Source organism: Notolepis coatsorum, assembly GCF_963971535.1.
Source record: "Notolepis coatsorum genome assembly, chromosome: 1".
In the NCBI taxonomy this organism is placed as follows: Eukaryota; Metazoa; Chordata; class Actinopteri; order Aulopiformes; family Paralepididae; genus Notolepis; species Notolepis coatsorum.
In genome coordinates, this window is record NC_140165.1 from 311,172,192 (window position 1) to 311,196,825 (window position 24,634).

Sequence of the window (24,634 nt, forward strand, 5' to 3'; positions counted from 1 at the left end):
CCCAGCGAGGCAGAGAGGACCCTACAGCAGGCCTTCCTCATCAGCCTGAACGCCGCTGCTGAACGCGACCGACTGCAGATCCAGCAGCGAAGCGAACACGAGCAGATACGTCTAGAAATAAGACGCATTCAGATGGAAGAGAATGTGGCCCGAGAACGAGCCGGTGCTCAACGGGACGCAGAGCGCGACAGACAGCAGTCGCAACTAATAGAACAGCTGATCAGACGGACAACACCCTCTCCCTCCGCCAGAGGCTCCAGGAACTCGTCTAGACACACCTCCAGGGCGGCATCCCCTAGCCGAGTAAACAACCCTGAACTTGACCAACAGACGAGGTCTATACCCCCCACAGACCACCTCCCCCCACCGGTCCAAGCGAGACCTAGCAACCGGGAAGGAGCAGCATATCCTGTGGAGAGGCTAAACCAGAGACTACAAGCACTGGATGACCTAACTGAAGACGAAGAGGAAGAGGAGGAGAACCACGCCCGAAGACAGCACAGTACTCTACCGGACCAGGAGGTCCGGTACAGCCCAGGCTATACTCCCGCGGAGCTGCGCTACAGACCCCCGACTCTATACACGGGTGAGCACGACGCACGACCCGCACCGAGGAACAGCACCTGGACAAGCGGGCCATGGTACACTGCCGGTACCAGCCCATACCAAGGAGCGGGAGGAGACTCGCCTAGGAGGCCTCTCCCCCAACGCTCGCCGATGTATCCACAGTCAGCGTCATACATTGGCACGCCTATGGTACCCGACTTCACCCAAGAGAACCGGGCCCAGTATACAGAACTCCGCATGTGTCTGGAGACCATGTTGGTGGATGTATTGGATGAACGCCACAAATACGCCATCCTACTGAAGCACTTAAAGGTACCCCGCGCACATAATATAGCGCTCGCCTACGCGACTTCCACCACCCCATACACAGCAGCGCTGGTAGCATTGGACCAGAGGTATGGGCGCATATGGGATTACGTGATCCAGGAGATCCGACACATCGACCGCTTACCCCCAGCAATAGACAATCGAGCACTGGACGACCTGTCCATCAGAGTGCAGTCCCTGGTAGGGATGTTGGGAGCGCAAAGAGAGAAGGGGAGGCATGAACTTTACGCCAACTCAAATGTGGAAAGGATCCTGGAGAAGCTGCCGCCCGCTCGTCAGGAGCGCTTTAGGCGGCAGAGGGACCACAGAGACCCGAATGGCCCCGAACCGAACCTCCTCGATCTAGCAGACTTCCTGGCGAGAGAAGTCAGCAGCCTACGGCTAGATACATTCGGACGGAGCACCCCTGGCTCCAGAGAAGGAACCAGACGACTAAATGATGGAAGAAGATCGGTGACTGTGATGCACCAATCGGAGTCAGTACCGAGCAGCAGGAGCCACAGTACCCCCTCCAGAACGGAGAAGTGGAAGATAGTGTGCCCCTACTGTGAGAAAGAACACTGGCTAGCGCAATGTGACTCCTTCCCCAAGCTGAACACGGAGGAAGCAGGTCAATGGATAAAGTCCAACAAGCGCTGTTTTCGCTGTGCGCGCTCACACATGGCAGCCGAATGCCGCTTAAAGAAAAGGTGCACCAAGTGCGATGGAGCCCATCTGGACATACTTCACGACAGTAACAGACGGCGCCCTTCACCTGCACCATCCAGCCGCAAAGCGAGTGTCATGTACATCGATCCCGCCAGCAGCAGTGGAGCCCGAGTACTCCTAAAAGTAGTGCGTGTGACACTAAGCTACCAGAATAAAGTCCTGGACACTTACGCCGTCCTCGATGACGGGTCAGAGAAGACCCTGCTGCTCGCCTCCGCTGCGGCCCAGCTAGGGCTGCGGGGAAGCGAAACCCAAATGACAATTCGGACAATAAGACGAGATTTGAAGACGATAAAGGGCGAGAATGTCTCATTCTCTATCGCAGAAAGCGGCCAGCCTGAGCGACGGTACCAGATTGCAGACGCTTTCACCAGCCAAGAAATAGGACTGTCGCGGTACACATACCCCGTCGCCAAGCTGATGGAGAAATATGCACATCTGCGCAAGTTACCGATCCCGCTCATAGACAATGCTATGCCGACCCTGTTGATAGGCTCCGACCATGCAGACCTCATTGTCCCGATAGACCGGGTTCATACCGGACCCCGAGGCTGCCCTGCAGCAGTCGAGACCCGTTTGGGATGGACTCTCCAAGGCCCGCTCGCCAAATCTCTCAACCGAAGTACAGCCACTAGATGTCTCCACTCCCGAGTCACAGAGGGAGAAACCGCACTCCTGCAACACGTAGAGCGGCTATGGACCTTGGAACAAATGCCCTTTAAGAATGGAAAGAAAGACATTCGCTCTAAAGATGACATTTACGCCATTCACCTCCTCGAGACAGGGACCAAGAGAGTCCCGGTCAACGGCGTGTTGAGATACGCCACGCCACTCCTGCGGCGAGAAGGAATGCCTACTTTCCACGCCAAGACAGACGCCACAGAACGGTACCTGCTGAACACGGAGCGGCGCTTAGCCAAGAACCCCGCCCAAGAGAGTGTATACCGTGCTGAGATTGAGAAGCTCATCACAGCGGGACACGTCACAAAGATGGACATTAAAGAGGCTGACCAGACCACTGAATCGTGGTACGTGCCCCACCACAAGGTCCATCACAACGGTAAAGACCGCATAGTATTTAACTGCAGCTACCAGATCGGATCCCAAAATCTGAATAAAGAGTTACTGCCCGGTCCCACACTCGGCCCCTCCCTACTCGGCGTTCTACTCCGCTTCCGCCAGGAAAAGGTGGCCATCAGCGGGGACATTAAAGGAATGTTCCTGCAGGTGAGATTAGTAGAGGCGGACAAGCCCCTGTTACGGTTCCTATGGAGAGAGAAGCCAGGAGATGAGCACCCAGCCATCTACCAATGGGAAGTCCTCCCCTTCGGAACGACGTGCAGCCCCTGCTGTGCGACATTTGCACTACAGAAACATGTAGCAGAGGACCCAGCAGCGGACGAAGAGGTCCGACACAGCGTAAAGAACAGCTTCTACGTAGACAACTGTCTACAAAGCCTTTCAACCCAAGAAGAAGCCGAGGCTCTCCTGATTAAACTCCGCGCCTCATTGATCAAAGGCGGCTTTGATCTCAGGCAGTGGGCCAGCAGCGATCCGCAAGTACTGCGCAGCCTCTCCTCCGAGGACAAGGCAGCCAGCAGCGAGACCTGGATGGCTACAATCCCGGGAGAAGCCCAGGAGATGACCCTGGGATTGGTGTGGCGATTCAAAACAGATTCGCTTCACTACAGACACAAGCCCCTGACTACGGAGCAGGGAAGGCCGGCGGCGGCGCCGACCACCAGACGGAGTGTGTACACAACACTCGCCCGACAATATGACCCGCTAGGATGTATTCTACCGTACACCACCAGGGCAAAAATGATTGTACGAGCATTGTGGGACAAGGACCAGGGCTGGGACGACCCCATTCCCGCACACCTTGCATCCACCTGGAGAGAGTGGGAGATGGAGCTCCACTCACTCCCAGGCGTTAATATGCGCCGAAGCTACTTCCCACCCACGGTGAGGCCAGAGACATGTAAAATGGACTTACACGTCTTCAGTGACGCCTCAGAGGTCGCCTACGGATCAGTAGCCTACTTGCGGGCCCAAGACCAGGGGGGAGAGATCTACACAGCATTTGTCCTCGCCCGCTCGAGAATAGCCCCACGCAAGCAACAATCTATCCCACGTCTAGAGCTCTGCGCAGCCCTAGCCGGAGCGCACCTAGCCACGCTCATCCAACGTGAGCTCACCATACCGGTGTCTAGAACAATCCTGTGGTCAGATTCCACGACGGTACTCGCCTGGATCAAATCGGACTCATGCAAGTACAAAGTCTTCGTGGGAGTCAGAGTCACCGAGATTCAAGACTTAACCGAAGAGTTAACCGGAGAAACAGAGTGGCGCTACGTTGATACAAAACAGAACCCAGCTGACGTCATCACCCGGGGGATGCCCCTGGATGACCTCACCCGTCGCAATGTCTACAGTGACGGCCCCGCATTCCTAAGACTCCCGGAAGGACAGTGGCCCATGCCTATCCCGAGGGAAGCAAGTCCAGAGGAGGTGGAAATTAAGAAGTCTGTGTTCTGTGGATTGAGCACCGTAGCCTCCACCGACCCTAACATAGACGATTGCACGTCCATAGAGAGTGCACAACAAAGAACATTCCTGCGGTACCACCCGGAGTGCAAGTCCCCCGCTGATATGTCAGCAGCTAACTACGAGGAAGCAGAATTGCTTCTACTGCAGCGAGCCCAGAGAGACTCGTTCCCCGATGAATTGGCCTGTCTACAGGGAGGAAAGCCCGTCCCATCCGACAGCAGATTAATTCACCTGGCCCCCGAGAGCGACGCTCATACCCTCATCAGAGTGGGTGGTCGCCTACGCAGAGCCCCCAATCTACCGGATGACATTAAATACCCGATCGTATTGAACAGCCGACACAAGGTCACAGAGCTGATTATAAAGAAATACGATGAGGATGTACATCACGCAGGAGCAGAAAGAGTCTTCGCGGAAATCAGACGTCGTTACTGGATCCTACAAGGAAGAGAGGCGGTACGACGCTTCCAGCGAACATGTCTAGACTGCCGCAAGTGGCGCGCGCAGCCCAGCATACCAAGGATGGCTGACCTTCCTCCATGTCGCCTCCGAATCGGTGACAAGCCATTCCACTCAACGGGTATGGACTGCTTTGGCCCGCTGCACATAAAGAAAGGAAGAGGAACCGAGAAGCGGTGGGGTATTGTATTCAAATGCATGACCACCAGAGCGATACACATCGAGCTTCTCCCGACCATGAGCACAGACTCATTCCTTATGGCCTTCCGTAGATTCACATCACGGAAAGGAAGACCGTCTACCCTATTGTCCGATCATGGGACAAACTTCAAAGGCGGCGAAAGAGAGCTGAGAGAGAGCTTCCAAGCTATGGGCCCAGAACTTAAGACCCACCTCGCTCCAGCACAGGTTGATTTCCAATTCAACCCCCCAAACGCACCCCACTTCGGTGGCACTTGGGAACGAGAAGTGCGCTCCATAAAGACAGCCCTGTACGCAGTACTTGGGGCCCAGACTGTGGCGGAAGAAGTCCTAATGACAGTCCTCACGGAGATTGAGGGAGTACTTAACTCGAAGCCCCTCGGATATGTCTCCAGTGATGTGGCGGATATCGACCCAGTTACCCCCAACACACTCCTGATGGGGCGGCTAGATCCTGCATTACCACAGACAATGTACCGGCCTGAAGAAGCGAACGGCCGACGAATGTGGAGGTACAGCCAAGTATTAGCCGACAAGTTTTGGAACAGTTTCCTACTGCACTACCTACCGTCTCTACAGACCCACCAGAAGTGGGTAAAGGAGAGAGACAATTTGACAGAAGGAACAGTCGTCATGATTATTGATCAATCACTGCCCAGAGCTATGTGGCCGGCCGGCCGCGTAAGCAAAGTGATCACCGGTGCCGACGGCAAGGTCCGAGCAGCTGAAGTGCTCGTCCAGGGTCGCACTTACACCCGTCCCGTGGCAAGGCTCATAGAACTGCCTCGACTCCCAGACACAATCGATGATGACCATGACCCTACAACCCTATGACTTTGTGAAGTTGACTGACCCCTACAGCAAACCCTTATGTGTAAATAGACAACGCGATTAATCTGTCTCTGTTTAACTGATTAGGTCTGGGACCTATTCAGGGGGTGGCTGTTGTGAAGGGCCAGATTAAACCGAATATATATATTTATTTATATATATATATTTAATTGTATTTGTATATTCTCTAATATTCCCTGATATCCCTTGTATATTCCTTGTACAATATGCATTGAATATCCATTCTAGCCTACTGAACATCCCATAATAGTCTCCATTCTACTATTGGTCGAGACCTTGGTGCCAGGCTGCCATACCCCTCAGACCCAGTTCAAACGTACCGCTCGACATGTACGAACAAGTCCTAGTTCCGCGTAGGAATTTGGCTACCGCACCACTAATGGGACTATTTGTTCATAGTGCGTATATATACTGCGCTACTAAAGTAGGACTTTCTTTTCAGTCCAGTTTCTTACCCTCCAATAGAGTCACAGACGTAAAGCCTCCCCGCAACGCCACGTGTGGGAGTAAGGCCAAGTTCGCCTACCATCGGTATTGAGACATCGTGTATATTAATATTTGAATAGTCATATTTGGCACTATATCGTCGAGTTGGACGTAGTCTATTAAGCTAATAATAGTCTGTTAATATATAGTGCTTCGTGCGGTGAGAATACTACCGTAGTCAGTACCCCATCGTTTCGGGCAGAGAACTGGCTGCTTACCCAGGGTGGTTGACCCTATGTGAAGCTGCACCCGAGGAGCCCCAGAGCCGACGAGCGAGTGGACCTGTATACCGGATTATTCTACCGACGACAGCCCGCCTTCCCAGGCACGGATTATGCTTTGGATACTTTGATTATTCTATGGATAAAGACCCCCGACACTGCCGTGTGTTGGAACCCCCCCCCCTGGAGAGGACGCAAGGTGAGGAGACGCTCTGCAAGACGAGGTCGCTTCACGTCTCTCCCCCGTGGACCGGAGAGAGCCGGCCCACAAAGAGTCCACCTGCTTTCATCTGTGGTCCAAGGATCGCCGGCGCATTGAACGGCACTACAGTGGGTTCACCTGGGATACCCTTGGCCGGACGAGGCAGCCGGATTCTACCCTCCCCCCCCTCCTACTCCTGTCGGCTTACAAGCGACCGGATTAACCCCCTCTAGTGTATCTAGTATATAATCATTAAAGTATCATTGCTGTTATTCCTTAACTATTCCAGGTCGTATATTTACCACCTGCGCCTTCAGAGATTGGACATTCTCTATTGATATACCGACGAATACTCTTTGCCATAAAAGTGCATACTATTTCAATTCATAAATGTAATTAAGTGATTAAGTGCTTAGTTTCTAATTCGTACATTTGTGTTGGATCCGTTTCATCTACGTGAGAGTGTTCATGATAATATATTTATGCCGTGTACTGGGTGGCCGAATATTAAGTACAAAGGTAGTGGTAGTAAGTATCATATCTAGTAATACAGTCAGGGAATTGTACCCCTCAGTTACATTAACCGTCTGTAGTGTGGTAGTGAAAGGGTTAACCGTCTGTAGTGTGGTAGTGAAAGGTTAACCGTCTGTAGTGTGGTAGTGAAAGGGTTAACAGTCTGTAGTGTGGTAGTGAAAGGTTAACCGTCTGTAGTGTGGTAGTGAAATGTTAACCGTCTGTAGTGTGGTAGTGAAAGGTTAACCGTCTGTAGTGTGGTAGTGAAAGGTTAACCGTCTGTAGTGTGGTAGTGAAAGGTTAACCGTCTGTAGTGTGGTAGTGAAAGGTTAACCGTCTGTAGTGTGGTAGTGAAAGGTTAACCGTCTGTAGTGTGGTAGTGAAAGGGCAGCCATTTCATTGTTCTGAAGTATAAAAGGGCTACAACACGTTTCACCCAATATGGATGTAAAGCCCTCATATTATAGCTGGACGTGTTTCAAGTTCAAGTTGAGTTTTGTTGCATTTGTCAAATATAATGTTAAAGTACATGTACATTACAGTGAAATGCTTGGTTCTGTACGAGCCTCCAGAGATTGTGCTTTATACAGTAAAAAGTTAAAGAAAAGGCCGAACACTATAGAGAATAGACAATATACAAAACTAAAATGTACAAAATGCAAAAACAAGGTAGTGCAAATCTTTTAGGAATAAATAGATCAAATATGGTGTAATGTTTAAATTGAGTGTGTACTTGTTTCAAAGTAGAGTACGGTGTCAAAACAACGGTTTCACTCGACTCAGACTTACCGACTGCACTGTAGATGGACCCTTATGTGGACTGAAACTTTTAATTATTATTTCATCACAAACACATGCATTTTCCCGTACACAGCATGTGATGCAATTGCCCCTCGAGTCATATATACTAAGGTGAATAGTACAGACATACTGGTACCTGGGTCAAAGATACAAAAGGGACAACAAATAGAATCACTTGTTTACAATAATAATTTATTAGAAAAAACTAAATATTTTACAAGGAACATTTCTCTATTATAAAGTTGATAAATGAGTGCTTTGTTTGAGCAAATCTTTGGCAAAAAGTTTTAGGTGGAAACGGGTACACTGGCTTGGGGGAAGACGTGACGATGCACATTTCTGGTAGAAACCTAAACTAAATTGTTTTTCAGTTTACAACATTTTAAAAAGTGCAAAAATGTGGAGGGGATCTTCAAAAAGGGATACATATTATGCATATTTTCAACAATTCTATATGACTTACTTACGTTTTAGAAAAGAAAATATAATATTTAGGCTAGATAATTATTATAGATAATAAACCTTTAGAAACTAGGCGGTAGATTAGTTAACATTAGCAAAGACAACAAAATATCCAACTTTATCATGTTCCATTTTAACTTCAGAACTAAATCAAAACAATGGAAAAACAGTCCATTGTCGTTTTTCTGATTTTGGATTCTAAACTGGATATTAAATGATTGAATGATACACATAGCTCTTTACTGATAAAAGTTCTGTGTTGCTCTTAAGTCTCATCAAGTTCCTTCCCCGTATGAATCCCACCTTCCTGGCAACTTAACCACAGAAGCTTCTTTTGAAAGAACCAGAAAAAGCCCCGATCTCAGTTCTTTGTTCTCGGATTTAGCTGACGGTAGAGTTGTATCGTCATGAGCTGGATCTCAGCATCACCACTGGAGATGTCAATTGCTCTCAAAAAGAGGTCCAGGGCATCATGGAGTTTCCCTTCCCCATAGCACTGTTTTCCTCGTTTGACAAGGGATTCATAGCTCCCATCTTCTGCTGCAGAGAGGAGCTTGCTGCTATTGACATCTTTCACTTGATCTGAACCTGTGTTGTTAACTGCGTCAGTTGTAGATTCCTCCAGCTCACCATCTGCCTCCTCTCCTAATTCCATTTCAGAGACCGAAGGCACAGAGTCATTGGAGGCATATGCGCTCTCTTCTTCCTCATTCTCTGCGTCCCGCATTTCCCCACTGGGCTCCTCTTCACGAGGAGAGACATCGTTCATGTCCTCTGAAACATCATCGTCCATGCCCTCTAAAACCTCATCTTCGACGTCTTCATCGAGGTTCTCAATCATGGTCATCATATGGGGATGTTTGGCGGCCACGGAGGTGTTCCCTCCAAAGCTTTCACTGGCCTTGGGTGGAAGGGATCCAGATCGAACTGATTTTGGAGTGGAAGCGGCTGCCAGTCCAAAGTCCAAAGTGTCATGAAGTTCATTCGCCATCGACTGTGGCCTGTCGTCGTCATCCTCCTCCTCACTATCGTAAATCACAGCTGGTCTCTTCTTTTCTCCGTCGTCCTCAGAGACGTCCTGTTCAGTGACACAGGAACTTTGCACACATTCTCCAACACTTTTAACAGAGAGTGCTTCGTCTACATTGAAACTGCCTTCCACCTGTAGCTTCAATAATAACTGACTCTGCTGGGCGTGGGTTTCCTGTTCTGTGATGATCTCATCATCTTGGAACATGTCCATCTCACTGTCCTTCGGCTGCACATTGAAGTTCCCATTGAAGGAATTAATCTCTGAATGTTGTGGTCCTTCAATCACCTCTTGAACAGACTCATCAGCTGCCTCAACATCACTCAGTACTTCCTCAAAATAGGCACTAAAATCACCAGATCCATGTTCGGTCAGGTCCACTACCTCAAGTGACGCGTTGAGCTCGTCATTGTGGTTGTGAAAGGAAGGGCTGGGCTTTTCCTTTTTCCGCCTCTTCTCAACAGCTCCCACTGCAGAAAACCATGTTTCCATCACCTCTTGTACAGATTCATCAGATTCATCAGCTGCCTCAACATCACTGCCCACTAGATCACTAGATCCAGTTTGGGTCAGGTCCACCAGCTCAAGTGACGTGTTGAGCTTGTCATAGTGGTTGTGAAAGTACGGGCCGGGCTTTTCCCTTTTCTGCCTCTTCTCATTCGACCTCCCTGTGTTGTCTTGAGCGGGTTGTCTCAGCCATGCTGGTTCTGTGCTGGATGCCATGTTATCGGCAAGTTGCATTTGTGACTCCTTCTTCATCAGCTGTTGAGCTTCCCAAACCCTTTGCTCAATGTATTGGTGCGACTGCTGATCTTCGGGGTCGTCTTCATGGTTGTTTACATCCATGGAGAACATCAGGTCATGATCGGAGATCCCAAATATTTCCATGGTGTGAAGGTAGGCGATGTGTTCATCTAATTCAGGATCAGTCCGTCTGTGCATCGAGTGCAGTGACTGGAGGTGTAGCTGTGTTGACGAGGATCGTGTGTCCTGTAGTGTGAAGAGCTCTCTCAGCTCTTGCTTGCTGAAATACCTGAATGGATTCTTCTCGTCTCCAGTGGTCTGCCTAATCAGGGAGTCTTTGAACACCTGCCGCCTGTATATTTTCTCCTCCAGAGTCCCACATGTGATCAGTCTGTATATGACAACATTTTGCGTCTGTCCGATGCGATAAGCCCTGTCGACGGCCTGGGAGTCTGTGGCCGGATTCCAGCTAGGGTCAAAGATCACAACTCTGTCTGCTGCGGTCAGTGTGATGCCGACCCCACCTACTTGAGTAGTCAGGAGGAAGACCGAATACCGCTTGTCCGTCTGGAAACGTGAGATGCGCTTCTCCCTCTCGGCGAGTTGAGTTATTGTGCCGTCAAGCCTCACAGTTTTGAAACCTCTGTTGTTCAGGACACGCTCAAGTATGTCAAGGATCATCCTGAAACGTGCAAAAACAAGCATGCGGTGACCTTCTTCTCTGAGTTTTTCAAGAAGTGCAATGAGAAATACAAGCTTCCCAGACTCTGATATCAGAGTTTCATCAGGTACGTTGGCAATGCTGTTTTTAGCAGGCTCATTCTCATCTTGGAAGTCTGTGGATGCCTTTTGATCAAGGCCTAAGTGGGCGATGGCTCTCTGAGACAAGAGCCTTGGGTGGTCACACAGTTTCTTCAAGACGTTCAGTTCTGCAAGAGGTGACTTGGTGGTCATCAGCAGCTCCTTGATGTGGTCCAATGAAATAAACTGCTGGTAAAAGTCTTCCTGAACTGGGCTTAAGTATGTCCAGACAATTAGGTCATTCTTCCTTGTGAGGTCTGGCATTTCTGCACCAGCACCCTTTGAATGATTTGGGGCTTCTTTTTCCTTCTGCACATCTGCTTTTGTCCTCCTGAGGAAGTATGGGTTTATTCTCGCCATCAGGTTCTCGGACAACCTCAATCCCAGAGCTTTCTCTCCTGGAGTTGCATCCTTCTCCCTCGCACGTGTGATGGGCTTATCGTACTCTGCTTTGAAAGTATTCGACGTGCCAAGAAGTGCTCCTTGGCAGGCAAAGTCAAAGAGAGCCCACAATTCTTTTAGGTTATTCTGTACAGGGGTGCCTGTGAGAAGAACACGGTTCTTGGAAGGTATGGCAGCGGCACTTTTGGCTGTTTTAGTCGAAGAAGACTTTATCTTGTGCGCCTCATCCAGGATCACATAGTCCCATGTGAATTCCTGTCCATTGTAAGATGCAAGCTGCTGCCTGTTGTTTATCAGCATTTGGTATGTAGTGATGATCACACCACCTGTCCGCTGAATCTTCTCCAAATTGCCATTTCGCTGCGTTTTGCTGCCATGAAACTCTTTGACCCTTATTCCAGGACTCCATTTGGCAAACTCTTTGGTCCAGTTTTTGATGAGTGAGGTTGGCATGACAAGCAGAGTATGTTTAACAAGGTCAGCATCGTACATGCCAGAGAGGAATGATATCACCTGGATCGTTTTGCCAAGACCCATGTCATGAGCTAGGATGCCCCCTTTACGGCCATCTCTGTACAGGCTGTACAAAAAGGCCACTCCTTCTATCTGGTGATGGTACAGCTTGTCACACAGTTTCTTGTTAATCATGAGGCCACTTTTGTTGACATCAACAAACTCGTCATCCTCACTCTCTGAGTCTTGCTGTGCTTTTTTCATCTGCACATCTGCTTTTGTCCTCCTGAGGAAGTATGGGTTTATTATCGCCATCAGGTCATTGGACAACTTCAATCCCAGAGCTTTCTCTCCTGGAGTTGCATCATTCTCCCTCGCACGTGTGATGGGGTTCTCGTACGCTGCTTTGAAAGTCTCAGACGGGCCAAGCAGTGCTCTTTGGCAGGCAAAATCAAAGAGAGCCCACAATTCTTTCAGGTTATTCTGTACAGGGGTGCCTGTGAGAAGAACACGGTTAATGGAAGGTATGGCGGCTGCACTTTTTGCTGTTTTAGTCGAAGACTTTATCTTGTGCGCCTCATCCAGGATCACATAGTCCCATGTGAATTCCTGTCCATTGTAAGATGCAAGCTGCTGCCCGTTGTTGATCAGCATTTGGTATGTAGTGATGATCACACCACCTGTCCGCTGAATCTTCTCCAAGTTGCCATTTCGCTGCGTTTGGCTGATGCCATGAAACTCCTCAACCCTTATTCCAGGACTCCATTTGGCAAACTCTTTGGTCCACTTTTTCATGAGTGAGGTTGGCATGACAAGCAGAGTATGTTTAACAAGGTCAGCGTCGTACATGCCAGAGAGGAATGATATCACCTGGATCGTTTTGCCAAGACCCATGTCATCAGCTAGGATGCCCCCTTCACGGCCATCTCTGTACAGGCTGTACAAAAAGGCCACTCCTTCTATCTGGTGGTCGTACAGGTTGTCGCACAGTTTCTTGTAAAGCATGAGGCCACTTTTGTTGACGTCAACAAACTCGTCATCGTCGTCACTCTCCGAGTCTTGCTGTGCTAGAATCTCTTCAAGTTTCTTTATTCCACTTTTCAATTTCTCGTTTGGGAAACTCTCGTGAGCCAGTTTGAAGAGTTCCAGCGCTTTAGAGATGTTTCCTTGTCTGGAAGCATATTTTCCATCCTTGATGTACCTGTAAAAAAAAAAAGAAAAAGGACATGTCAGTGACTTATTAAACATTGTATAATGTAACACAAAAGGTTATTAAAAGCACTTTCAACTTAATTTCTTTCAGAGCCAATAATATTATAGAATAGATGACTAATGTTTAGTCGCCTGCTAATGTGACTGAGTAAACAAACGTTCTAGCCACATCCAGAACTGAGCAGGTTGTGGCTCATGGCTGATGTTATTTTCCACCTTGCCTGGTTAGCGATGCAACCAAATCAATGCTGTGAGAAAACATTCAATTAAAAGATTTGACATAAATCTGTTCTAATCCTTTACCTCACATGAAAGAGCCAACAAGGAACAAACAAGGAACCCTTGCGTCCACTCTATCCATGCTAGAAAGCAGAAGTTTGATTCCCCTTTCATTTGATGATTTTAAACCCTTTTTCTTTTTGATCCACTTTTTCTCCTCCTGTTTTTCTGTGTTTTTCTCCCATCCCAATTTAGTTGTCATGCCAATTCCCCCCTCCCCTTCCTGGTCGTTGCTTGATTGTGCCCCCCACTGGTCGGTCTAGGGAGGGTTGATAGATACCATCACATGTCCCCTCCGATACATGCGGAGTCAGCCAGCCACTTCTTTTCACCTTTAAACCCCTTTTCTTCAAGAGTACCAGCAAATATAACTTGACCTTCAAGACGTACTGCTCTACTGCTGGTGTGAACAACCAGACTACTGCTCTATATGCTGGTGTGAACAGCCAGACGTACTGCTCTACTGCTGGTGTGAACAACCAGACTACCGCTCTACTGCTGGTGTGAACAGCCAGACGTACTGCTCGTCTGCTGGTGTGAACAGCCAGACGTACTGCTCTACTGCTGGTGTGAACAGCCAGGCTAACTCTCTACTGCTGGTGTGAACAGCCAGGCTACTGCTCTACTGTTGGTGTGAACAACCAGACTACTGCTATATTGCTGGTGTAAAAAGCCAGGTGTACTGTTCTACTGCTGGTGTGAACAGCCAGGCTACTGCTCTATTGCTGGTGTAAAAAGCCAGGTGTACTGTTCTACTGCTGGTGTGAACAGCCAGACGTACTGCTCTTCTGCTGGTGTGAACAGCCAGACTACTGCTCTACTGCTGGTGTGAACAGCCAGACGTACTGCTCTTCTGCTGGTGTGAACAGCCAGACGTACTGCTCTTCTGCTGGTGTGAACAACCAGGCTACTGCTCTACTGCTGGTGTGAACAACCAGGCTACTGCTCTACTGCTGGTGTGAACAGCCAGGCTACTGCTCTACTGCTGGTGTGAACAACCAGACTACTGCTCTACTACTGGTGTGAACAACCAGGCTACTGCTCTACTACTGGTGTGAACAACCAGGCTACTGCTCTACTACTGGTGTGAACAACCAGGCTACTGCTCTACTACTGGTGTGAACAACCAGACTACTGCTCTACTGCTCTACTGCTGGTGTGAACAGCCAGGCTACTGCTCTACTACTGGTGTGAACAGCCAGGCTACTGCTCTATTGCTGGTGTAAAAAGCCAGGTGTACTGTTCTACTGCTGGTGTGAACAGCCAGGCTACTGCTCTATTGCTGGTGTAGATCTGTCCCCAAAGCCCATTTTTGGGATTCGAACTTCGCCAGGGTTTTTCCGAAGGGACGTTCGAACCATAGTTTTTAAATCATGCAAAAAATCTGCTTCTTCTTCCAGGTCGGGTGGCGTAGCGTAGATTGCGCTCGTCACCAATGCAAGAGGCTGCGGTCTCGACTCCCGGAGTCAGCATTGCCTGCGGCTTGGTCCGATCGTCATACTAACTCGTTTGGGCTATATGGCAGAACATAGTTTAATGCACACTTGCAAGACGTAACATTATACATCAGATATGATGATGAAAGTAAATAAAAATGGTTCCCAGCTACGGGAAGTAATAACAACCTTGCTTTGGCTGGCTGGGGAGATTATCGTGTGTGTCTCTTAAAGAGACGCACACACATTACATAGCTGGCCACAGTGAACCAGTCAAGCTGTAAAATGATAACGATATCTCAACACAGATCCATAATGACATGATAATATATTCCAACACACAGTCACTTAACTTTAGCCCCTTTTCTGCATACAATGCCTATGTTTTGGCTAGTGTTGCTCTTCTAGAAAAATAATCCTTTCAGGGTTGCCTATTGAAATACTGTACACCTCCAGTACAGAAACATTGTTTATGAGTTTGCGTGTCAGGTAGACCATTGAGGTCTACCAGGTAGACCATGATCGATTCTGCCAATTACGTCACACCGCTTGCACCCACCTCTACTGTTCTTACCACCAATCGGAAGCTCTTATTTGCTTTTTTACTTCCGGAAAGTCCGCCATTGCGCTACGCGAGACTTTTCCGAAACAGTAGCGTTAAGTTAGTTTAACTTATTCTAGTCTTACCAATAGCAATAGATTTTAGAACACCTATATTTATCGATAGCAATAGTATATGTAACGTTAATGCAACAAAACGAATGCCTTAACGTTGATGAATGAATGAATGAATGAAAACTTTATTTAACAGATTGCAGAATGGGTACAATACAGTACGGCTCAATACACACAATTGTTAAGGGGATGCAGACCTGAGAAAGACGTTTGTCTTGTTTCCATCAGGGTCCCCCATTTTCAATTCATATAGACATTTATGACATACACAACATACATGACATTTATGGCATAGGGACATATAGGTATTTAGTACTGATACATTTGTGACATAAACGGTATTCAGTAGCGTATGTCGTTGTGTTGGCTGTAACGGACATGAGAATAACATAACACTGTGTACACATTAAAATTGTGATTCTAATCGATTCTAACATTTTCAAATCGATGCAGTTGAATTTGTGTGGTAGTGAAAGGTTAACCGTCTGTAGTGTGGTAGTGAAAGGTTAACCGTCTGTAGTGTGGTAGTGAAAGGGTTAACCGTCTGTAGTGTGGTAGTGAAAGGTTAACTGTCTGTAGTGTGGTAGTGAAAGGTTAACCGTCTGTAGTGTGGTAGTGAAAGGTTAACCATTTCATTGTTCTGAAGTATAAAAAAGGGCTACAACACGTTTCACCCAATATGGATGTAAAGCCCTCATATTATAGCTGGACGTGTTTCAAGTTCAAGTTGAGTTTTTTTTTTTGGTCCACTTTTTCTGCCATTTTCTATATTTTCTCCCATCCCAATTTCGTATCATCCAATTCAACCCTCCCCTGTCACGAACGCTGTTTCTTGCCTCCCACAAGCCAGCTGCAATGTGGACTAAGTCATACATAGCACAAGTCCCCTCCGGTACTTGAGGTAACAGCAGTCGCATCTTTTCACCTGCGCAGCTCAATCTCTCAGTGGCGAGGAGTAACGCGTGGGAGGCTCACGCTGCCCCCGACACTTCCTGATTCTACTGTGCAGGCGCACCAACCGACCTGTAGGAGTCGCTGTCCACAACGCCCGATCCCCACCCATCAGTTTCCCACCCCCTAATACGGCCAATGTGTATTAGTACGGACGACCAGCTAAACTGAAAGCAATGTGGAGCGCTGGGGTCTCTGCATTCGTGGCGAGCGCCTTGCCCACTACGCCACGTAGCCGCCCTAAGTTCAAGTTGAGTTTTGTTGCATTTGTCAAATATAAAGTTAAAGTACATGTGCATTACAGTGAAATGCTTGGTTCTGTATGAGCCTCCCGAGATTGTGCTTTATACAGTAAAAAGTAAAAGAAAAGGCCGAACACTATAGAGAATAGACAATATACAAAACTAAAATGTACAAAATGCAAAAACAAGGTAGTGCAAATCTTTTAGGAATAAATAGATCAAATATTGTGTAATGTTTAAATTGAGTGTGTACTTGTTTCAAAGTAGAGTACGGTGTCAAAACAACGGTTTCACTCGACTCAGACTTACCGACTGCACTGTAGATGGACCCTTATGTGGACTGAAACTTTTAATTATTATTTCATCACAAACACATGCATTTTCCCGTACACAGCATGTGATGCAATTGCCCCTCGAGTCATATATACTAAGGTGAATAGTACAGACATACTGGTACCTGGGTCAAAGATACAAAAGGGACAAAAAATAGAATCACTTGTTTACAATAATAATTTATTAGAAATAACTAAATGTTTTACAAGGAACATTTCTCTATTATAAAGTTGATAAATGAGTGCTTTGTTTGAGCAAATCTTTGGCAAAAAGTTTTAGGTGGAAACGGGTACACTGGCTTGGGGGAAGACGTGACGATGCACATTTCTGGTAGAAACCTAAACTAAATTATTTTTCAGTTTACAACATTTTAAAAAGTGCAAACATGTGGAGGGGATCATGTGCAGTTGAATTTTCCCCTTAGGATCGATGCATTGTTACACCCCTACACCAAAGTCACTGGCCCACTTTGTGTGTACGTGTGTGTGCTAACTTGGCTAGCGTTATCAGCCGTGTACTGTGTTCTCATAGGGCTGGGCGATAAAACGATAACGATAATTACTGCGATATATTTTAATAATCGATATCGGGAAAAAATATATACAGGAAAAAAAAAATGTGTGACCTGCAACAGGGCCGTTTTAAAACCAGAGAGTGGACAGACTTGTCTTTCTTGCCTGCAACTTAAAGTAATGGTTTTGCTTGTCCAAATGACAATACTGACCTAATTGAGATTTATTTGTCTCTTGTCCATTTATTTTGTTTGCTTTCTAATTTAAAATACAGTTTGAAACCGTCTGTACACAGTAGGCTATGTGTGCTAGCAGAGCTAGTCTCCAGTCAGGAGTCACGGTGCACATGTGCGGTGGTTTGTCCACCAAAAAAGCGTCAAAAGATAGAAAAGAAACTAGCAGAGCCAGACCTATTCAACTCCCCTGGAGCCACAGCCAGCAGAGAAGCCTGTTTACTTTCGCTTTCAAACCAGCTGCAGCCTGAGAACTGGAGTGTGAGGGGATGTAACACTAAAGATGGCGGCAACGACAAAGAATTGCTGCAAAATAAACATACATCTGTTGTTTTTGTTTTTAATACTTATAACAATATCGATATCGAGTGATATGATAACATTATCATATCGTTATATCATTTTTGGCCATATCGCCCAGCCGCGTCTATTCGACACCCAACCGGTTCACGCGTTTAGCGAATCTGATTGGCCACTGACGTTTCTGGTCATGTGACATGTGCGCCCAATCGCGTGGCGCGCCCATTTCCGCCTCGACCAGCAGCAAACTACCTAACGCCTAGTTTATCACTGGTTAAGCTTAGGCGACTCTTTCGAAGTTGGTTAAGGTTAAGAGTTTGGAATCAGGGCTGGCGTTCTATCGCCATGCTCTAAGACAAACTCTAACCTTAACCAACTTCGAACGAGTGCCTAAGCTTAACCGGCAAAAGAACTTGCCGTCACACGATTGGTGCGCCCAGAAACATCAGTGGCCAATCAGAGTAGGGATGTCCCGATCAAATTTCTTTTGACACGGCATACAAGTATACAATGAAATGCGGGTGGTCTTGCCCGCAATGATGTGCAATACAGTGGTACAACATATAATAGAATCCAATAAACAAACAACATTGTGCAATAAACAGGTAACAGGTAACATGGTGTGACACGGCATACAAGTATACAATGAAATGCGGGTGGTCTTGCCCGCAACGATGTGCAATACAGTGGTACAACATATAATAGAATCCAATAAACAAACAACATTGTGCAATAAACAGGTAACAGGTAACATGGTGTGACATCTCGGTGTCTGTACATAGTTATTTACAGAGCATATAGGACATGCTAGGTAGCTTTGGTAGTGCAATACACTGTTCCTGTTGTTATACTAATTTAAAGTGGCCTTTCCTTTTGGCCATAAGTGTGCGTGTGTGCGGCATGAGTGTGTGCCCGCTCATGTTAAAGTGTTAAAGTTGCTGCTAGTGTGTGAGCGTGTCGTGTGTGTGTTCATGTGTGCTTGTGTGTGGATAGTTCAGTGTTCTGTGGCACTCAATGTTCATTGTTCAAGGCTCTGATGGCCTGGGGGAAGAAGCTGAGCCTAAGCCTCTCTGTCCTAGTAGCTGGGGTTCGCAGGCGTCTGCCTGACCTCAGCAGCTGGAACAGGCTGTTATTGGGGTGGTGGGGGTCTTTCATTATTCTGCAGGCTCTGGATTTGCACCTCTTGTTGTATAGAACCTGCAGGGGAGGTAGTGCAATACCCGTGGTACGCTCGGCTGAGCGCACCACTCTCTGTAGGGCCTTCTTGTCCTGTGCCGTGCTGTTTCCATACCAGGCAGTGATGTTTCCGGTCAAGATGCTCTCTACAGCTCCTGAGTAGAAGGACTGGAGTATCTTCCCCGATACTCTGAACTTCCTTAACTGTCTCAGGTGGTAGAGGCGCTGTTTCGCCTTCTTTACTACTGTGTCTATGTGTGTTGACCATGTCAGATCCTCTGAGATGTGGACCCCCAGGTACTTAAAGCTGCTCACCCTGTCCACGGTAGCCCCGTTAATCATCAGTGGTGTGTGTGTCTCCTGCTGTCCTCTCCTATAATCCACGATCAGCTCCTTGGTTTTACCAATGTTCAGGAGCAGGCTGTTGTCCTGGCACCAGCGTTCCAGTACCTCAACCTCCTCCCGGTAGGCCTTCTCGTCGTTGTCCGAGATCAGCCCCACCACCACTGTGTCGTCTGCGAACTTCACTATGGAGTTGGAGCTGAACTTGGCCACGCAATCGTGTGTGTAGAGTGAGTACAGCAGGGGGCTCAGAACACAGCCCTGGGGGGACCAGATGCTCAGGGTGATGGTGTTGGAGGTCTGACCCCCCACCCTGACCGCCTGGGGTCTTTCACTCAGAAAGTCCAGTACCCAGGCGCTCAGGGCGGAGCTCAGACCCAGCTCGATCAGCTTGTCCACCAGTCTGGTGGGGACTATGGTGTTGAACGCTGAGCTGTAGTCAATGAACAACAGTCTCACATAGCCCCCCTTCTGACGGTCAAGGTGAGAGAGGGTGCTGTGCAGTACCTGGGAGACCGCGTCGTCAGTGGACCTGTTTGTCCTGTATGCAAATTGCATAGGGTCCATATCACTGGGGAGGGAGGCACAAATGTGGTCCTTGACCAGCCTCTCGAAACATTTCATGACCACAGAGGTGAGTGCCACCGGTCTGTAGTCATTTGGACATGTTGGGGAGGGTTTCTTCGGTACAGGGATGATGGTAGACATCTTGAAGCAGGCAGGGACCACTGACTCCGCCAGGGATTGATTAAATATGGCGGTGAACACCGGGGCAAGCTGGTTGGCACAGGACTTAAGTATGCGTCCTGTTATACCATCTGGGCCAGCAGCCTTCCTGGTGTTCACCTGCATAAATGCTCTTCTCACACTGTGTTCCGACAACGAGAGAGCGTCCCCGCCCCCCCGCGGTTGCCCCCCCCCTACACAACAGCCGGCGCGCCAGTGACGTCACTAGCCAGAGAGCTAGCGGCGACACTGTCTACACCAAACCGAGCGTAGAAGGAGTTGAATTTGTCCGCGAGAGAGGCGTCGTCGCTCCCCATTGAGGGGGCGCTGACTTTGTAGTCAGTTATTGTCTTCAGTCCCCGCCACAAGCCTCTTGTGTCGTTTTGTGCCATTTGTGTCTCCAGTTTATCAGCATATGTCCTCTTAGCAAGTTTAACAGCCTTGCGCAGAGTATAGACTGAAGCCTTGTACTCTTCCATGTTTCCTGACTCTCTGCCCAGGTTATAAGCCGTGGTGCGATAGTTCAGGGCTGCTCTAATAGTACTGTCCACCCACGGTTTCTGGTTTGGGAAAACCTGCACCTTTTTCGTGGGGACAATACTATCAGCGAGTGTTGATATGAAGCTCACAACGGTATCCGCGTACTCATTGACGTCACTGGCGCTTTCTCGAAACATATCCCAATCCGTGTCTTCGAGCGCATCCTGGAGCGTGGCCTCTGATTCGTCAGACCATTTTCTTGTCTCACGTGACACGACGGCGTCACGTGATCTTTGTTTGTAGGCAGGGAATAATAAAATGGAGTCGTGATCGCTCGCGCTTGCAGCACCCATCAACGGCTCTGAACGGGGTGTAACAGTGGTCGAGTGTGTTCCTCCCTCTCGTGGAGCAGGCGATGTGCTGAAAAAAGGACGGCATCACTTTCTTCAGATTCGCCTGGTTGAAATCCCCAGCCACTGTGTGTGTGCGTGCGTGCCCGTCCCAACTCTGGTCTTTGGAAAGTTTGATATTTACTGAGGATGGCCAGATAATGTTGATATTCAAACTTAAAAAATAATTATACAGAGAGAAGCTTCAGCAAGTACAAAACGCTGCTGACCGACAAAAGAGAATCCCTCACTGAGGAAAACACAAAGGCCTAACCATCATGTATCACAATGGTGATGTCAGCCAGAGATGGGGAGAAGCGTGAACCTTTTTTTAAAGATTAATCTTTTTTAGCGTTTATCACTTTATTTCTACTGGGCAGTCCAGTAGAGAGAGAGAGAGAGGAGGAATGGGAGACAGAGTGGGGGGAAGACATTCGGCAAATAACGACGGGTTCGGGAATCGAACCCGGGTCGGCCGTGCCGCAGCTGAGCGCGCCATCTGGTTCGCCACTGGGGCGCCCCAGAAGCGTGAACCTTTAAAGGACATCTCTTTGAAATAAATTACATTTTACAGTTTATTTTTCTTGATTTCTTTTAAAATCAATTATTATTTTCTATTTAATTATTATTTAGTTATTGCACTGCACTGGCAGTTGAACTGCATTGAACTGAACTTAATTGAAAAAAAAGAAACCTCATAACCTAACTGGCACTGAACATTGAACTACACTGGCACTGTTTGCAGATGTACTATTATTAAAGTTAGTTAAAAACATAATTTTGTATAGTTTTTGTTGGTTAAATCCAAAGGAAAAAAATATTAAATCAGAGAAATCCGAAAACAGGAAAATTCATATCCGAAAACAGGAAAAGATAAAAACGGATTTCATAGGGCCCTAGTTAAGGTGAGTTCATAAATTCACTCTGAAAATCTGCTCCGCTCTGATAAACTGACTCTTTGGTCAGAGCGTCCAGTGTGCACAACTTGAGTGCACTCGCTCTGACACTGGTTGTAAATAGTTATGAGTGTTGTATGTGCCTCCCTCAGTGTTTCCCATTAATGACCCAGACTGATACATTGCCAATAGGGATGTATCAGTAGTATTGGCAGTGGTAGTAGTCGTAATAGTAATCCAGTATATTTTTATATTTTCTAAAAAATAAACCAGTTCAACACAGGTACACTTTTGCTTCATTTCTTTGATGGCTCAAATGTCTGCTCTAGTGGTTCTCAAACCTCTCCTCGAGGCACCCCAGCCGTTCCATGTATTTGTTAAATTCCACCACCAGCACACCTGATTCAACTAATAAAGGGCTTGTTAAGTTGAATCAGGTGTGCTGGTGGTGGAATTTAACAAATACATGGAACGGCTGGGGTGTTCCGAGGAGAGGATTGGGAAGCACTGCTGGCGCATCTATTCGATTTTGTGTTTTGAGCACAAAGTTCATCATAGATCTGGCCTCTTTATTTTGCTCTCAAAGTGCACCAGATTGATGCATTTAACTTTAAAATGTACAAAAAAAACAATTCCGGGGGAACATGCCCCCAGACCCCCGTAGAGGGTCCGAGGTTCACCCACCAGTCTCATAAAATCCTGTGGGAAACACTGTCCCTGTATTGTAAATAGTTCATATGTGTGTTGTCACTACTGTATGTATAATTGTAAATAAGTTAATTTATGTGTTGTAAATAAATAGTTAATATTTATTTACCTAATTTATGTGCAATTGTTTCATTTCAGCTCAGTGTAGAGAAATGCACCGATACTAACAACCGCCTTACTGCGAGCGTCTATGACGACACTGTTGACACCACGTATCCGTGACATGAGCGCCCCGCGACAACACTAGTAGTTTTGGGGGGCCTACCACCCCCCCCCCCGAAAAAAATCCTAGGGGAAACACTGCGTCACTATAGGAAACTCTACTGTGATTGGAACATTAATGAGGCTTGTGAAATGTGGGACTTGTAGTTTTTGAACGATTAGCAGCAGAGCGAAAAAAGCAAGACTGAGGTTGTAATATCCACTCGCACACCGTGCAAGTAATTGATTTTTCCGGTTCGCACACATATGTTTAGGGGCAAATGCGAGTAAAATGGTCACACTGTAGAGCCCTGTGTCATCAAGGCAAGTTTTTTCTTAGAGCCAACTTACCCTTGATACGCTTCCATCTTCACATCAGTATCAAGGGACAACAACCTGCAAAAACAAAGCACCAGTAAGATTATCACAACTACAAGACCTAGTACAATACTATACACAATAAAGACCTAGTACAATACACAATAAAGACTTAGTATACATTATACAGTATACACACATATTTTTTTGTATTATCTTTTTTCCCCTTCTTTTTCTGTTTTTCTCCCCTCCCAATGTTAGTCGTTATGCCAATTCCCAATCCCCTTCCTGGTTGTTGCGCACTCTACCCCCTACCGTCGGTCTGGGAGGGCGGAGACTATCACATGCTTCCTCCGACACATGTGTACCCAGCCCACCACTTCTTTTCACCTGGCAGCGCGGACTCTCACTGGGAGTGTAACGTGTGGAAGGTCACACTACCTCTCTGCAGATCCTTCCCTCGCTGTGCAGGCGCCCCGACCAAACTGTAGGAGTCGCTGTTTACAACGACCCGGACCCACCCACCGACTTCCCTCCCGCTGACTCTGCCAATCGAGCGAGTATGACGGCCGGCCAAGCCAGAGGCAAGGCTGACAGCCGGATTCGATACCAGTGTCCCTTGCGTTGGTGACGAACGCTTAGTCCGCTAATACTAATAAAGGGCTTGTTAAGTTGAATCAGGTGTGCTGGTGGTGGAATTTAACAAATACATGGAACGGCTGGGGTGTTCCGAGGAGAGGATTGGGAAGCACTGCCATCTATTCGATTTTGTGTTTTGAGCACAAAGTTCATCATAGATCTGGCCTCTTTATTTTGCTCTCAAAGTGCACCAGATTGATGCATTTAACTTTAAAATGTACAAAAAAAACAATTCCGGGGGAACATGCCCCCAGACCCCCCTAGAGGGTCCGAGGTTCACCCACCACAGTCTCATAAAATCCTGTGGGAAACACTGTCCCTGTATTGTAAATAGTTCATATGTGTGTTGTCACTACTGTATGTATAATTGTAAATAAGTTAATTTATGTGTTGTAAATAAATAGTTAATATTTATTTACCTAATTTATGTGCAATTGTTTCATTTCAGCTCAGTGTAGAGAAATGCACAGATACTAACAACCAGAGGTGGGACCAAGTCATTGTTTTGCAAGTCACAAGTCAGTCTCAAGTCTTGGTACTCAAGTCCCAAGTCAAGTCCCAAGTCAAGAGAGGCAAGTCTCGAGTCAAGTCCCAAGTCAAGCCTGACAAGTCCCAAGTCGAGTCCCAAGTCCTAACCTTTGAGTTTTGAGTCCTAAACAAGTCATAATACGTGATTCACCAAAAATATTCATTATCAACTTGTTGGCAAAACATAATCTAATTACTATAAATGTAATAATATTCAGAATTAGGGTTAGTCTTACAACTAGATACATTTGGGCAAGAGCTGCATGAGAAAACCAGTTC

General features: G+C 47.2%; 2 protein-coding genes across 2 annotated transcripts; both read right to left on the reverse strand.

Moving 5' to 3' along the window:
- Positions 1–8,171: 8,171 nt before the first annotated feature.
- On the reverse strand, positions 8,172–12,019 carry LOC311241872 (DNA excision repair protein ERCC-6-like). Its single transcript, XM_084330813.1, has one exon. It carries the CDS (start codon positions 11,972–11,974, stop codon positions 8,711–8,713), a length of 3,264 nt encoding a protein of 1,087 aa, XP_084186939.1. The 5' UTR covers positions 11,975–12,019; the 3' UTR covers positions 8,172–8,710.
- A 20-nt stretch (positions 12,020–12,039) lies between these two features.
- On the reverse strand, positions 12,040–23,358 carry LOC311226027 (DNA excision repair protein ERCC-6-like; the record flags this gene model as incomplete). Its single annotated transcript, XM_084311408.1, has 3 exons — positions 23,222–23,358; positions 12,160–12,980; positions 12,040–12,065 (listed from the first exon to the last, which is right to left on the reverse strand). Exons 1-3 carry the CDS (start codon positions 23,236–23,238, stop codon positions 12,040–12,042), a joined length of 864 nt encoding a protein of 287 aa, XP_084167534.1. The 5' UTR covers positions 23,239–23,358.
- Between the last annotated feature and the right edge of the window lie 1,276 nt (positions 23,359–24,634).